Raw genomic sequence first — 17,505 nt, forward strand, 5'->3', positions numbered from 1 at the left:
GATGTTCTCTTTGAGTTTTATTTTAGACTTGATTTTTACAATCTCATTAAGGGGTCAGTCACCCACCTTAATTGACATTTTATGATATGTACTTAGAGTGTATGTAGCTGGGATGAAAACCCATCCATCATACATGTATGACAATTTTGACCTTTCGTATTGAAGATATACATTTTCCCCCACAAGATTTTAGGTGTTTTTGGGCAAATATATATACATGTATAGATCTTCAATACGAAAGGTCAAAACTTTCATTTGATGGACGGCCTTTCATCCTAGCTTTGCACACTTTAAGTTCATATCATTAGATTTATAAAGTTTACTGCAAGGACTGTTAATGTCAAAATTATAATGTTTTAATAATTTGTCATAAAATTTGTACATCTCACAAATTTTCACAAAAAAATCTAAATTATTTGATATCAGAAGGATATTATATATTCATAAGGATTATATATTCAGAATGCAATTTGGTGTGTCTGATGTGTTCTCAGGTCATGCAAAAACATGGTTAGAAACAGCCAATGTGATAGGTTTTGTGTCTTGTGAAGGTCTCAAATTTGTGCTCTCAAAGTGATTTTTTCAAACCTTATTTTATATTCAGACTAGAGAACTTTCTGATTAGCAAACTTAATTTGGTTTTCGGACTAGTGACCCTTCGGACTAGAGAACCTTCGGACTAGAGAGAAGTCGCATCTCAAACGTCTCCTCTACACCAGCTCACAACTCTTTCTGAAGGGGTCAAAAAAAATTACTTACTGAAAAGAGCAGAGCATAAGTCAGTTTTTATATGGTATAAGAAACTCACATTAATTTGAAAATTGATCCCCATGTGAAGGGCTTTCACAGATCACATCAAAAAATATTAACACTAACATAGTTATCAGTATATAAATAGCAATACTAATATCATTCATTTGAAACATTTTGTTAATACCCCTTCCCAAGAATTGTTCACATCTTCTTTTTATCCAATATTCGACATTTTGTGCACTTGAAGTTAAATAGTTAGGTGATAATCTATTGACAAAATCCAATGTACGAGGATTGCTTTTGATAATTAGTCAAATGAATGAGAAATACACTAATAAAACAACCTCTTTTAAACCTGACTTGATCAACCTTGTCTTAAGTCACAAGATTTTCATGAAGTGTACACAGCAGTTTGATTACATATACGTACAACTGGCTCTAATAGGTCCAGCTCAAATTCGGACTGACGTAAGTGCGTATTTCGGTGGTTAGTTTTTAATTGTGTACTCTACACAATATTAATCGCACAGAGCGTAAAAGCATGCATACAAGGCCAGTTTGTCAATATGCTTGCACTTGCAGCGCAACTGCAAAAAAGCATTGATGTCGCTACCAAACTTGACGTGAACCAAAGAATGGAGCAGGGTTATTGCAACAATATTTCACGAAATGAAAGAGTGACTCAGACCACTCATGTGAAAATTGTTGGGTTTGCTATGACCCCAATTGGGGTACATATTACAAATACATATTGCATGATATTTTTTGTCCACCCCTCATACTTTTACCATAACTTCATTTGAATGTCAGATTTTGTCTAAAGTTACCAATTTATCACATTTGCCATACAATGTTTATTAGCACATCTATGCTTGTTTCAAATATATATCGTTGAAAGAGTGCTACACTATCGTAAGTGCAATAGAATGTTATAGCTGCCATTTGCAACATTTCAATAAGTGTACTTATTTTTAACCAATAACACTAGAAAAACACCCAACTGCATGTAAAGGTGATATCTTGGGGTTAGCTTAGTGGCCATCAGGCAAGTAAAACAGAACATCAACACTTTACAATGAGCATGATGAGGGGATTGTGCTGTAAACAATAGGTGTTTTACAAAAGGCAGCTATTACATTCTACTGCACTTACAGTATAGCCAGTGCTGTACGGTGCGACCATTTTAGGCGCATTGGCGACTAGATTTTTGCTGATGGCGACTAAATATTCAAACCCTGGCGCCAATGGCGACCAACTGCTGAAGCTTTTAATCGCCAAAAACAAAACATGTATGTAATGTAGCATTCAAGAGTACGAATGTATGCTATGAATATGCATTATCATGTCTCTATGGGGACTTCCTGGAAAACATATAGGCCTACACTGTACATGCTGCGTATGAAGTATGTAGCGTTCAATGGGAATATGTAGATCAGAGTACAGCAGCTATGAACATTCAACACACGTGGCTGTTCAGTTTACGTTGGCACCTCAGATTTTTTACCTGGGAGCAAAATGTGGGCGCCTAAATTTATAAAGTTAGGAGCCATTGGCTCCTCAATCAGTTTTTGCACCGTACAGCACTGAGTATAGCACTCTGCCGACAATATGCAACTAACTGACTTTTGATGAATTATAGGAAGTTCTGATCTATCACTCAACAATGTTGGTGTATGGTACATACAGAGCAGGAGTTCTAAATAGGATCTGGTCTGCCAACCAAATGTGGCTGGCCCTTGAAAAGTTCTGGAATATGTACAGTAAAACTAAACATAGCAAAACAAGACGTATTTGGCCCTCAAACACAATTCTTTGAAATGATGATTGCCCTCCATCTGCAGGTAGCCTGTGAGCAAATATAATTGAGAACCCCACCCCCCACCCCCCATGTATTATGTCAAGACCAGAGTCACATGCTGGTGATCTTAGCTTAACCTTTCTTTCCTTTCATCTTAAAACTGCCATTTATTCTGTGGTGTACAAAATCTGTGTTACTCTTAAATTAAGACATACATTGTATGCCTTGTGAAAATCAATGATAATGTATCATAAATGCTTCACACTCAAATTTAATAAACAAGTTCCGAGTATACCAAATGCAAATTACTGTGTGTCGTGTACTATTATTGACTTCATAACATTATAAGGCCTCATATTGAAATTCCCTTACACAGGAAGGTGTGCGCCATCCTGCAGCTTTCCTGTACTAGCCTTCTTTTGTTAAAATCCTGTGTGATTATAATACTGCAATTAGCCACTTAAATTAGGAGCGCGCACTCCTGGGTTGTGCGATGAGCCGATTAGTTCAATTAGTTCAACAATCAATAAAATTGCCAGTCTTTGATAAACTTTTAGTATAATCCTTGTCACCAGACCACTTCAAAAGGCAGGGTGTATCACTGATGCATATAATCCATCCGTTTTATGACCGAGCTTTCCTGAGGCGCGAGCTTAGCAAGGGGAATCCTGCCTTCTTTCTGTGTGAAAGCATGGTAGGGTATTTCAATATGAGCCCTAAGAAATTTAAATTCTAATAGCATCTCCCAAATAATGTGTCCCCTTCTTGATGCCTTTGGCCTGAAACTGAAGTGTTTGTCTTTCAAAGGACACATAACTTTCCTTCAAGAGCCATGTTGGGCTTTTCCATTTAAAATCTACACTCCCCCTGTGGAAGATTTAGCTAAAGTCTTACACAGAGGGAATATAACTTAAGTTTTGAATAGAATAGGCAATTGGGTAACTTCCTTTTCAAATACTCACTCCAGTTGTGGAAGATAAAGGTAAAGACACACAGGGAGAGTATGGGTTTCAAAATGATCTGTGTAAGATATTTCAAAAATCTTCCACAGGGGTAGTGAGGATTTCAACTGGAATAGCCCATTTCTGAGGAAGGCTCAGGTTCTACATATTCCAGTTTTTAACTAGTCTTCTCCTTTCATCACCAGTGGTAGAGCTTAAGGTTGAAGGTGATACCACATCTACAATCAAGGAAAATAATGTTGGCACACACTGGCATATTAATCGCCACCCTCTTCCCCCAAATTCAATGTTGATGAAAGCACTAAAATTGTCATTGAGCTCTCCAGTCTAGCGGACATTGATTGATGAGGAATGGAGACAGATTTGCCTATTCCAGTTGAAATTCATACACATGATTTTAATCTTCCACATAGGAGTAAGAATTTCAAATGGGGTTAACTAAATGAGGTACTCCATTTGAAATCTACACGCCCTGTGTGGGAGATTAAGGTTGTGTCTTTCATACAGGGTATATGGATTTCAATTGGAATAGCCCAACTATCAGCATGAACCAGCATGAACCAGAGAGATGTACAGACTATCCACAAAACAGCTGAAGTCCATGTGCTTTGTATACTGTGAATTCTTGCATATTCATGAGGGCTGATCAATCAATCATGCAAGTCTAACAATCACACCAGCATTGGGCTATTCCAGAAATTAACGGCACCTACCCTATAGAAGACTTGGGATTCCCAAAATAATTTTTTTTTGATTTACGAGGTCAGATGTGTCAAATTTGTCTTCTATAGGGTATGTACCTTTTATTTCTGTAATAGCCCATACAGAGCAGGGTCACGTGACACAAAACTTCGGACGCTTTGAGAGGTTGCATATCAATCTTCTGTCACAGTTCAATAACAGAGATTCAAGAGTGAAGCTAAAGCAGCAGGCAGAGTTGGGGGTATGAGGCTATTATTGAGTTAGTTTCAATATTCTAATAAAGTTTGGTTATTTCTTCATCATGTAGGCCTTAATTTACGAAATTAGGATTAGGGTTAGGGTTAGGGTTATTAGAAGGATAATGGTTAGGTTTGGGTTCGGATTAGCGTATACGAAATCATTTACGTGGAGTATCAACTTAGATTTTTTATTCGTTTTTTTTTTTTTTTTTTTTTTTTTTTTTAAGTTATTAAGCATATATAAAGATTTTAAAACACGAGTTTGAAGAACATTTCTCTTCGAGTCCCAATTTTTTTTCTTGAGAAAAAGGCAGTTTTGTGATTTTTCTTCCATAGATGACAATGTTAAAACTATTTTTGTTTTTATCCGTTTGTCAAAATGGACACTCGGATGGCTTTCAAAATAGAGTACCACGTGCTTACGGATATGATGATTGATATAAAAAGTTTGAAATTGACAACCAAAATCCGAAATATTTTTCATTTTATACCAAGAGAGATTTTCCAATTCAGAACAAAATATTTGATGTGCATTTTACGAAAAATGTCAATTTTAAGCTGTTGAAATCCAAAACTGAAACAAATTTCGTTCCTTCAGGTTGCAAGAGATACGATGTGCATAGAAATGGTCAAAGAGTGTGCTTTTCTAGCACTTTGGAGAACATCATATTTTCAAATTAATGCAGATATCCCGTTTTGGCGGTTGCGTAGGTCTATACATTTTTAAACATTGGATATTGATAAACTAATGATTGATGATCGATAATTGATTATCGATAATCGATAATTGATTATCGATAATCGATAATTGATTATCGATAATCGATAATTAATTAGCCATAATTAATTCCACGCACAACCCCCCCCATACCCAGAAGGAAATCATCCTTAGCGATTCCCAGTTTTGTGGGTTGCGTAGGCCTATACGTTGAATAATTGTTAAATGATTGATTATCGATTATTGATTATCTATAATCGATAATTGATTATCGATAATCAATACCCCTCACCCCCCAGTATCCACAAGGATATCATCCTTAGCCATTTGAACATGAGAGTCTGTTTCATCATTTGCGTGTTAGGGTTTAGAATTTAACTGAACGTTGATAACTGATTGATCATTGATTATCGGTTATCGACTATCTATAATTATATCTCCTCCCCCACCCACACCAACTCAAACACTACTTAACTATGGCATCTACTAGCGTGGTCGGAAATGCATGGTTCTGCATTATGAAATATTTGGGGGGGGGGGGGGGGGATATGAGCTATTCCAGAAATTAACGGCACCTACCCTATAGAAGACTTGGGATTCCCAAAATAAAATTTTTTTGATTTACGAGGTCAGATGTGTCAAATTTGTCTTCTATAGGGTATGTACCTTTTATTTCTGTAATAGCCCATTGTGTGCCCTTGCATGTGATAGAGCATTGCATATCTTCAAGTTAGACCGGACAAATATGCAGTAAGTTTAGTGGCAAGTTTTCCGCTTTCGGCAAATGGGAACAAAATCCGCCTAAAACTTGGCTATTTTAAATGTATATTCAGCAAACGGCCCAAGTACACCTTTTATTAACATTTTCTTCAATTCCTTCACTTTACTTGCCTTTGAGCCCATAGTGATTTTAAAATCCAATGAAATCAACTTTTGTTTTTGCTCTCCGATATGCAGAAACATCTGCAGAGTTGCCATTTTGTTTGTTTCAGCATTTCTACAAAGTTGACCAAATTCCCAACAATTGGTGAATTTTATTTCCAGGGATTTTTTAGAAAACAAAGAAGAAAAGAAAACGGAAAACTTGCCACTCTAGATGACATACAGGTGATTAAAAACAATTCTAAAGGAACATAATTCTATTCAGTACGGGTTAAAGGGATTCTCCGGCAATCATAACATTATGCTGTATATTTTAATCTAGAAAAATAATTATCAAGCACGAATCACATGGTTTTATTTAAAAAAACAAACTCATGTTGACCATAAAAACGAATAAAAACAGTCGGCTCTAAATACGCGATATTCAAAAGTCCCGGGCACCGAAATTTCGAGTGCAATGACGTCCCAGTATTACAATGAAGGCTGACGACAATTGAACACAAATAACCATTACATCATTGCCCTTACAATGTAGACAATTTCGGCGTGGAATTTTGAATATCATGTGTTGAGAGCCGACTGTTTTTATTCGTTTTTATGGTCAACATGAGTTTGTTTTAAATAAAACCATGTGATTCATGCTTGATAATTATTTTTCTAAAATATAAGGCATAATGTTATGATTGCTGACGACTCCCTTTAAAACTTTACAATTTTGCAGGTTTAAATTTTTCCATTTTTTGTGCAGTCTGGCAATTTTCTGGCACAGCAAATAGTTGACACTTCAGTAAAATTTAAGAACCTTATTTTGTGACCAAAAAAGAAAAAAAACAAGGAAATCAAACTTTGCTTACACAACATGCTTTTAACAAAGTTGCGAAGTAAACACACTCGAAATATATTGTATTCAAAATACTTTTTGAACAATATACATTGTATACCAATCATATCAATATCAACTCCATGCAACATACAAGCGCCGACTCAAAGCAATTTACATTGTAGTTTTCATCAGCCTCTTTTTGAAGCCATTCACACATTTTTTTGTTTTAAAAGAAAATTATAAGAAAGCTTTCAAAACCAGTAAGGTTAACAACATTTCCAAGCAAATTCAAATGAAATAGTAACTGGTGTTCATCAACAGGTGTATATAGGTGGATATAAAATACTACACATACGAGTACACGCAACTATTAAAAACATCACATAACAAACAGGCAAAGTTAAGTATCAATTAAGGAAGTAGTAAAAAGATCAAAGATAATTCAAAACAAAAACAAATTTTAAAAAATAAAGTATATAAATCCACATCAACTTGTTTTAAATCATATCATCCACATCAGAATTTTTTTCTTTTAATTTGAAAGAAACAACTGCCAAATTCTATAATTCTGTACTTGTAGAAATGTCAAAAATGCAGCAAATTTATTCAAGAATAATTTACTTTTAAAATTGAGATTTAAAATCCCACAGCAGTTTTTGAAATATATGTACAATGTGTATAATCAAAATTGTTCAGCGAGGATTGCTTACAAATTTATGGAATCATATGATTTCTTTCGTTTTAATATTGTACAAAAGAAAAGGCAACGCTATGGAAGAGGTACATTCAACATAAAAGTGTTTATCGCAAACTGCAAACAAAGAAAAAGGAACAAATCATAGCTCTCTGAAGTCAAATTGCCTTCACACTTTTGTGCATTTATTTCAATTGAAGTCCATGCAGCTATAAATGGCTTTGTTTCATGCAGGTATTTTTAAGATCCTCACTTTGAGAGGCGATACCTGTTTTGAAGAAGTTGATGACCCAGAAGAAGAGGAGTGTGTAGCACTAGAAGATGTGGAAGCTTTAGTCGAGTCCTTGATGGATGGAAAATAAGTAGCAAGACAGAAGAACAGTGATTGATGAGGAAGATGATTACAGGTGGAGATGATTGTGAAAAGTACATACAAACAAACAATACACAGCAAACAATACATGTTTCAACATTTTGTAAGATTTTTAAAAGCACTATTTACTGACATTATTCATACCCAGGTGCAGTTTGATTTTGTATGTTTTATAAATAAACAGTGATTTATAGTGTTACATGCAGGCATAAACCTACAGGCCTCAGTACACTTTACAGGAATTCGCTGACTACTGTGGTCCAAGACACACCGTAACCATTTAGCACCAATCAGGGATTTGAAGTGCACACCCTATACATACCACAATAAGACATCACAGCCAGGATCAGTTCCCCAAGTTCTCGTGTGTGTAACCAAGACAAACAAACAGTTACTTCCTTGCCCAGGGGAATTTCAATTGAAATCAATTATTTACAACACACAGAGACTACGTCGGAGCTTGAACTCACATCATCAAACATCATCTTGCAAACTTCAGATAAAAATCACAGAATGTGCTACCTTAGAGGTTTTTTTAATTTTATTTCATTGATTAAATTTTTTTTTTTAAAGAAAAAAAAAAGTTTCAAGGCCTTCAGAATTCAGGGCTCGAAAAAATGCTAATTTCCCTGCAAGTAAGCTAAATTTCCCGTAATTTATAGCATGTTTTGATATAAAAAGACACAATTTCCCTCTACCAGAATTTCCCTCCAAACACCAACATTTCCTGGGAATGAGCTTCCCAAATTCCCCACTTTTTTGAGCCATGCAAGGACTTTATCAAACGCAATTTACAGCTTCAATGTAAAAAAAAAAAAAAAAAAAACCTACCGTCCCTATTTTTTTTTATGTTACGACAATCAAACAAATTTCTTTTTGTGGCCTAATTGAGAGACTCAGGTATTTCTAGAGAGGATAATTTTGGCCTCTGAGTATTGCATTGAAATAATCATGCCCCTCCTGACAGAAGCTCAGGTTTTACTGTGTTACGAGTCAAGACCAGTGCTAGATTTGCTCAGTGCTTTATCAGAAAAATGGTGTCAGAACAAGATTTATTTTTGTTAGGGTACCACATATGTGACCATCCACCACAAAGTGGTAGTAAAGTCGGCTCTATTTAGCAGACCAGCTAATGTGTCTTACTTTGCATGGTTTGTATTGCAAGGAGATCAGCGGCTTGTGCGATGCTATTTTGTGCCGTTTACATTGCAAGGAGATCACTGGCTTGCGTGTCATTATGTTGCACAGTTTCTATTGGAAAACTGATGTACCTGTTCTTTTTAAATGAATGTTTGAAAGGTACAACATTTTATGTTATATCTAAAGTTTTAAAGAATTTGATATTCCCTTTATATATCAGGTCACCTTCCTTTAGGTTGGAAATCATGCATTGCAATTGTTCAGTTATGTTTGAGTACAGCATATTGTAGAATTTCTTCTCACAGTCATTCCCTACACTGCTTTAGGACGTACTAACAAAAAACAAAGGATGTACTATGTATGTCGGACAGTCGAATGTTGCATGTTGTTGATCCTGTGAGTGTGACATGTACAGGAGGAAGACCGAAAGCCCCGGGGGAGAGGGACACTTAACACAAATGACCATTCGGGTACATGCTCCCCCAGAAAGACCACCCTTTTTGGATTTTGCAGCTCCAAAAGACCCCCTATATTTGACCAAAATAGAACTCATCATCAAGACCCTTGATTTTGATAATTTCAGCTCTAAAAGCCACATTTTTTCAGGCGATTTTCAACAAAAGTCAAGAAACTTAGGGGTACTACACCCTGCCCAATTTTGTGCCTATTTTGCATTTTTCTCAAAAATTGTAGCGCATTGGTGACAAGTAAGATATGTATATTATAAGGGCAAGGACTACAAGTACTGCACTGGAAATTTTATTTTAACACAGACAACAATTGCGGAGTTACAGTCAAAAATGAGGGAAAACCGATATTTGATCAATAAACCAATAACTACTTGCTGTGAGTTAATGAATTTTCAATGCAGTAGTTGCAGTACTTGCCCCTATAATATACATTTCTTACTTGTAACCAATGCACTATAATTTTTGAGAAAAATGCAAAAATAGGCACAAAATTGGCCAGGGGTGTAGTACCCCCTTAAGATCCTTGATTTTGACTGTTCACAGCTCCAAAAGACCCCCTTTAAATACAGGTACGCCGTCAGCTCCCAAAGAACCACCACCTCAAAATTCTGGGGGAACATACCCACCAAATTTTGTTGATGTACCCCCCCCCCCTCCACCCCAGGACCAAAGAGTCAAACCCAGGGTTGCCAAACCCCACAACTCTTGGCAACCCTGGTCAAACCTAGTGAGGAACACCCCACCGTCGCTCTTTTTTCATTGGATGTCTATCACGCTCCGTGGGAAATCAAGGCATATATATTTCCCGATAGCAAGTGCGTTCCCGGGGGCACTCCAACTTTGGAGGTGACGCATATGTAGGGCTGTTAAGACCCCCCCCTTTTCAGCGTCGCTGTCACCCAAAGACCCCATATTTTTTTACAAACACATGGTCTGTCACCCGAAGACCCCTTATTTTTTCATTTGATCTGTCACCCAAAGACCCTTACTTGTTCAATTTTAACAGCAACTTTCATTTATCACTGATTTTGTTACTTATTTTGAAAAAAGAAAGAAATTTGAAGCCATTTAGAACTAGAAATTCAATTTTCGAGGTTTTTGTTGCGCTGTTTCGGCTCTCACCTAAAATTTCCATTTAAAAAAAATGTTCTCACCCAATGACCCCATATTTTTTACATTTTGCTCTTACCGAATGCCAAAAATCATGCTCTCCTCTCACCCAATGACCCCATATTTTTCACATTTTGCTCTCACCGAATGCACCTTTAGTGCGAAAGTGCCAGCCCTACACCTATATCCATTTCAAATTGAAGTGCCCCCGGGGTCCCACAAATTCAATGGAGGCTGTTCCAGGGTTCACAGTTTGCTCTCAAATAACCGGGTCCACTTTTTTATGCTGGACCCATTCAGATCCCATTTAGTTGAAATTTGCGGGTCCCAAATTGATTTTTGTGGGTCCAAATTGTACTTATGTACTAAACTTCAGAAACACCCGGAAATGTATTTTCAGTCAAACTGGCGCAAACAATAAATATTAAAGTATGCTGAATTCGGCACCCAAAACTTACCAAAGTCGAGTCAAATTACTGGGTAAAGGACGACTTGCCGCGATCGGCCGACTTTCTCATAAAGAACTACAATTACTACCTAATAACATGAACTACTTTAATCATCTAATTATTTGGTTATTTTGTTATATTTGCTCGGTTGAAATATACAACTACCGCAAAAACGTGCTTTCGCGATGTCACCAGGAATTGACCGTTTTGTTGACATTTTTATTGTAACATAATATTTGCACGATCCGAAAAAAAATCGCAAGTCAACCTCTTCCACAGTTCCCCTCGTATCGCTGATCAAATATCTGTGTGTGACGGGATCCGAAATTTCCTAGCAAACCCGCGTTCGGTCTCCCCTGTAATTGGTTTGCTATATTGGCGATAGACGGCGCGCTTCCTAATTGCATGAGAAATGACGTAATCCGGAGAGAGCAGAGATTGACGATTTCATGAATTGTGTGTAAACACCCGGAAACGCGTGCTATTTATCACTAAACAGTGCTGGGGATTCAGGTATTTATATAAAATCCTTTAAGATTTGAGTAAACAAACATTCATAGCACATGATGAGCCCGCTGGCGTGTGTTTAAGTGCTCTCAAATGATAGAAATTAACGCTTTTCTGGTGCGCTGTGTATTCAGATTTGCATTCAAAAATTGCATGTAAACAAGGCATACCTGCAGATTTGCGTATTTTTGGCATGACCATCTTGAGTTTGGGCTCAAAATTGTCTATGTTTCTTAGTAATAAATGTATTTGTAATATTGCAACATAATGTATAATGCTCAATAGTGACCATGGGTGCGCTTGTGCTGGACGGTCATTATATGGAGAGTTACCAAAAAGGAGAGTTATGCATGGGGAGTTTCACGATATGGAGTTCGGAGAGAATGCACGCTTCAGAGAGGTGAAGCCGGTTGCACTCTGTGTAGGATTCAATGAGTCTTCGATGGGGAGTTAACAAAAAGTTCAGCAAGGAGTTTCACACTAGATTGTTCAGCAAGTCATTCAGTCACTCGTGTTGCAATGTTATATCATAGTGTGCGTAGATATTAAGTAGTTTATTATATTAAATAGTCTTTATTTTTCTCTTTATATCAACAGCCTGTTAATGTGTTATTGCTCGCCTTCTGTCCTGTTCTGCTGTTGTTTGCTCGCCTGGTTGTACCAATGGATCTGGGATAAGTTGCTCGATCGATCTCTGTTAGTCCGTTAGCTGTTATTCACTCCCGTGTACTATTGCTAGCGCAGTAGCTCGTGTTTACTTGTACTGCTGCCTTCCTTGACAGATCTTAACAGCCTGTTGTTGATTAGCACATGTGATGACTATTGGTTTTTGAAGATAGTAGTAGACTGAGAACCAGTAGAATGTTATAGTTATAGTAGTGCCAAGAATAAATAAGTACCAGTTGAAAGTAAAAACAAGGTATCACCGTAGATTTCTTTGTGGTCCATCACAGACTCCTCCAGTGCGTAGCCGGATTCCAGCTCCGGCAAACCCACCAATTAAACCACTTGTTACCTAAGTACCTAGCCGCTCGGTCCCGTCACATGTGCATGAAATAGCGATGACTATATCATGCTGCAGCGTTTTTTGTAATTGTATGTAATTTATGAATGAAAAGTGAGCCGATTGAGCTGGGTTATCGCACAATGGCGATTTATGATGATATTTTCTATTTCTTATATGGGATTTTTTTCCGGGTCCAAGCACAGCCTGCTGGACCCATTCAGGTTACATAATCTTACTTTTTCCGGGTCCAGTGAGTTCAAAAAGCGTCCTGGACGCGAAAACGCGATAAACTGTGAACCCTGGGCTGTTCACAAATGTTGCAGCCTGAATATATCAATGGATTCAATACAATATGTCTTACACATACCTAGAAGTTGTATGCTGCATCAGTTTTCCAAATTTATTTCATTTTCAATGAAAATACCGATAAAAATATAATTTTCAATGAAAAATCCGATAAAACAAGAGGCTGCTTTGAGCACGATACTCGATAGCCATAATGAATTCTAATGAGGCAGCGAGTCCCTAGCCTGAGTACCTTGGCCCCGATCTCGTAGCAGTGCGTAGCAGGAAGGACTGGTGGATCAAACCTACATCCTGGGCCTGTGAAAATCCTAATTTTGCTAGTGCCATAGACTTCATAGGACCGAATTTCTCTTCAAAATATCTCATTTGCAAGGATTTTGAAAATAAATGGAATCACTCAATCAGATTCAGATGATGACATTAACCCTAACACCAGTAAAAACCACAAAATACCACGATGAAAAATTCATAACATGCATGCATCCCAGGGTCTGCGATGACGCAATCACCCGAAGTGTGATATGCTCACGGAATTGCTGGCGGGCAGCAATAACCCGAGCAGCTACCGGTCCGCGTTCGTTCGCTTGGCATGCGAGGGGTCAAAGGTTCGAATCCGGGGTGCCAAGTCAAAAATTCTTCTTCTTCTTGAAAAAATCGGATCTTCTCTGACTTCCGATACCAAAAAGCATGGGTCAGTGTTAGGGTTAAAATACATGTATTTTTCCAGATTAGAGTGTCCTTTACCCCTAACACCAGTAAAAACCACAAAATACCACGATGAAAAATTAGGCATATTCGGTATACCGAATTTCGCGGTTTATATCGGTTTGAAATCAATACCGAAACCGATACCGACCGTTTTTTCATAAACCGAAAAAAAAAAAAAAAAAAAAAAATTTTTTTTTTTTTTTTTAAATTTTTTTATAAATATTTTTCCTAACCTTATAACCCTCTAACCCACCCCAACCTTACGACTACCCCTTCTGCCAAACCTTACTATAACTATACAAACCCACCCAAGCCCAACTAACCTAACACCCCTGCCCGAATCGGGAATTAGGGATGAAATTTATTTCACCTGAAAATCGGACCTATATATATTTTTTTTCAAATTTTATTTTGTTTAAATGTTTTTCCTAACCTTATAACCCTCTAACCCACCCCAACCTTACGACTATCCCTTCTACCAAACCTTACTATAACTATACAAACCCACCCAAGCCCAACTAACCTTTAACCTAACCCAAAACCCTTGCCCCCTTATTAGGGGAGAAATTGATTTCACCTTGAAAATCGGACAGGTATTTAATTTTGTATGTTTTAAATGCATGAATGTGTTAATAACGTTTTAATTACTTTATTTTGCCTCATTTCATCGATTTGATATTTTTATTGCTAAATTATAAAAGAGAAACCTTTAAAGAATTTTTGAATTTCAAAAAAAAATCTAAAATTCTGAAAATACAAAAAAATACATTCAAGTGCACAAGTTGTTTTCTTCTGGGTAGAATTTTTATCTTACATGCACCAGTTTCTTTCTTGCAGGTTAGAAATTTGATAAATAGGTCATCATATACAAAATTCATGCATGGGCCTATTTATCAAATTTCTAACCTGCAAGAAAGAAACTGGTGCATGTAAGATAAAAATTCTTACCTAGAAGAAAACAACTTGTGCACTCTAATGTATTTTCTTTGTATTTTCAGAATTTTAGATTTTTTTTTTTTTTTTCCAAAATTATGTGAAATGTTTCTCCTTCCTATAATTAGCCATAAAAATGGCCATTTTGATAAGATGATGCTAAATAAAGTAATTGAAACTTTATTAATATATATTCATGCATTTACTAAACATGCTAAATATAGGTCCGATTTTGTGGTGAAATCAATTTCACCCCTATTCCATTTTGGGGTTTGGGGCAACAGTGTTAGGCTAGTTAGGCTGGGTGGGTTTGTATATTATGTAGTACAGTTTGGGGAGGGTTAGAGTTTGTTTATGGGTAGGAAAAACATTAAAAACTTGTAAAAAAATTTTAAAAAAAATTTAAAAAAAAAAAAAAAAAAAAAAAATCGATTTTTTTTTTTTTTTTTTTTTTTTTTTCAAAAACCGATTTTTCGGTTTATATCGGTTTTACACAGACGGTTTATCGGTTTTCGGTTTTTACAATACCGATTATGCCTATGAAAAATTCATAACATGCATGCATCCCAGGGTCTGCGATGACGCAATCACCCGAAGTGTGATATGCTCACAGAATTGCTGGCCGGGCAGCAATAACCCGAGCAGCTACCGGTCCGCGTTCGCTAAGCTTAAGCATGCGAGGGGTCAAAGGTTCGAACCGGGGTGCCAAGTCAAAATTCTTCTTCTTCTTGAAAAATCGGATCTTCTCTGACTTCCGATACCAAAAAGCATGGGTCAGTGTTAGGGTTAACAATGTAGGACCTGAAATTTGTAAGTGAATTTGTGCTACACGATTTACGCAAGGTTATTGTACAACTTTGTGGAAAGCAGTATTCGTTATAAGAAATGTCATCTGATAACTGTAGGTATGAGAGGCAAACCTTAGTTAACACATTTGCTAGTCAGCTAATTCGCCTAGACTGGGGCCCAAACACAATACATATATTTACATAGGAATTTAAAAGAACAGATTGGACAGGCCAGTCAAGGAAACCTACATAAATATGTTTTCTATACTTCACTTGACCCAAATATATGATTTTTATGGTGATAAGACAATCGCACATGGAATTTTTGAGGGATTTTGATCGCAGTTCCCAGGTGGCCGATGACATGATCGAGCCGGCAACTTGTGAAACCGCCCGGCCGTATGGCATTTTCCAATATTATTTGTCAACATAGGGCTATTTGTTTGTGATATTTCAAGCGTTTTAAAATTTCAAAATAATCCCATTCAATTACACGGTTGACGATGAAAATTTACTGAATTTAGAGAATGCAATGCGGCCACCACCTGGCAGTATGTCTGGTTCCATACAGCAATACGCAGTATTGCTGTCAATACGCAGTATTGCTGTCTGGTTAGCAGGTACGAATAATTCCGCGTGAATTGAGACGTCGGAGCCGGTCAAACACAGAGAACTATAATATTTACAGTAATTTCTTGGCCAAACTGGAACATTCGCGTTGCATCCTTGTAGCGTACTAAGCGTGTACGCAATGTAAGGCGTGTGTATGCTTTCTTCTGTACCACGCTATATTCGCGTGTGTTTATCGTGGAGCCACTAGCGTTTATAGTGTTCCAGTTGGGCCAAGAAATTACTGTAAATATTATAGCCTACATCCCGTATCCTACTACCACTCAAACAAGCAAATCTCTTCACGAATTCAGTCACCTTGCGATCCTATATCATCAGTTGAAACAAACATCTAAGTTTCCAAAAACAACTTTGTGATTCCTCAAAACTACAAGTAACTTCATTAATAAAAAATTGAAATCCTACTATTACCCGTTATTGAAAATTTTGTTCGATTTATGTCAACCAAAAGAACACACGAGTCGAGTTCAGTTGACCAAAATGGTATCAGCTGCCTCCTGTCACCTCAGATATGACGTCAGTATCAAGCTGCATATTAAATATTCATGAAAAGGTCACAATCGGTTGAAATCAACGCCACGTTTTTTACCTTACAGGGGTCAGAGATATGCATATTCATGTATGAAAACAGCGATGCGGATATAGTATCATCACCAGGACTGAGAAATGCGACATTTTCGATGTTTGTACCAGGGAATTTCAGACACAGAGATTTCTGCAAATTCGTCCAAAGGTAACCAAAGGGTTGGGGATCGCATTTTTAACTATCACTAAATGTTTCGGAATTGAGGTCGGTTAAAAAGTAGACAGTTTCGGGGACTGTAATTGGTGTAGATGTCACATTTTGAACAGTGAGCGATAAGTGACCAATTTCATGCTCAGCACAAGTGTTTATCTTTACTCAGGGTAACCTGGCAGTTCCATTAAAAAAAGCTGCTATCATCATGAGACTAAGATCTAGAAACACCACCGAAATGGTGTTTTGGGGAATTTTGCTCTTTGACAAGATGTAACTTTGCTATGTACAGAAAGTGCTACATGTATGACAAAAAGGTTTTCAGTTTTGGCTTTCTTTACTCAAGGGCTTTAATTATATAAAATGATGCAGTTTGATGGCAAATTTGAATTCACCTAGCATCTATAACAAATTACCGAGTTGCAAAACTTTTCGTGATAAAAACTCGAACGGTGGTGATGCAACTGCAAATTTCACTTTTGCAAACCTATTCATTCACCGAGTTACGCTGCATATTCACCTCATTTTTTTCAATCTCAGTGATTAAAGTCTAAAAATGATCAAAAATACCTTAAAAAATACCCAGGGACCTCAAAATAGGGAGCATCAGTTACTATGTCCGCCTATCAACACACCGCGTCAAACAAAAAAATGTGTATCATTTAGTTCGCGTCATCTCACAACATCGCGTATCAACACGCTGCCTCTGAAGCAAGTGGGAATAATAAACACGGGAAAATCAAAATGAGTGAGGAGAGTGTATGGGTGCCATGGGTTG

The 17,505-nt window shown here is 37.0% G+C and overlaps 1 protein-coding gene across 5 annotated transcripts in view; it reads right to left on the reverse strand.

Annotated features, from left to right (window-relative positions):
* LOC140150501 (SWI/SNF-related matrix-associated actin-dependent regulator of chromatin subfamily D member 1-like) overlaps nt 1-17,505 on the reverse strand; it is a 256,208-nt gene that overhangs the window by 233,017 nt on the left and 5,686 nt on the right. For 4 of the 5 annotated variants that reach the window (XM_072172526.1, XM_072172525.1, XM_072172528.1 and 1 more), the window contains exon 2: nt 7,825-7,914. The exons of the other annotated variant lie outside the window; for it this stretch is intronic. In XM_072172526.1, coding sequence (XP_072028627.1) covers nt 7,825-7,914 — 90 coding nt within the window. The remainder of the gene's footprint in view (nt 1-7,824; nt 7,915-17,505) is intronic. 5 annotated transcript variants of the gene reach the window in all.

Source organism: Amphiura filiformis, chromosome 4, assembly GCF_039555335.1.
Source record: "Amphiura filiformis chromosome 4, Afil_fr2py, whole genome shotgun sequence".
Lineage (NCBI taxonomy): Eukaryota > Metazoa > Echinodermata > Ophiuroidea > Amphilepidida > Amphiuridae > Amphiura > Amphiura filiformis.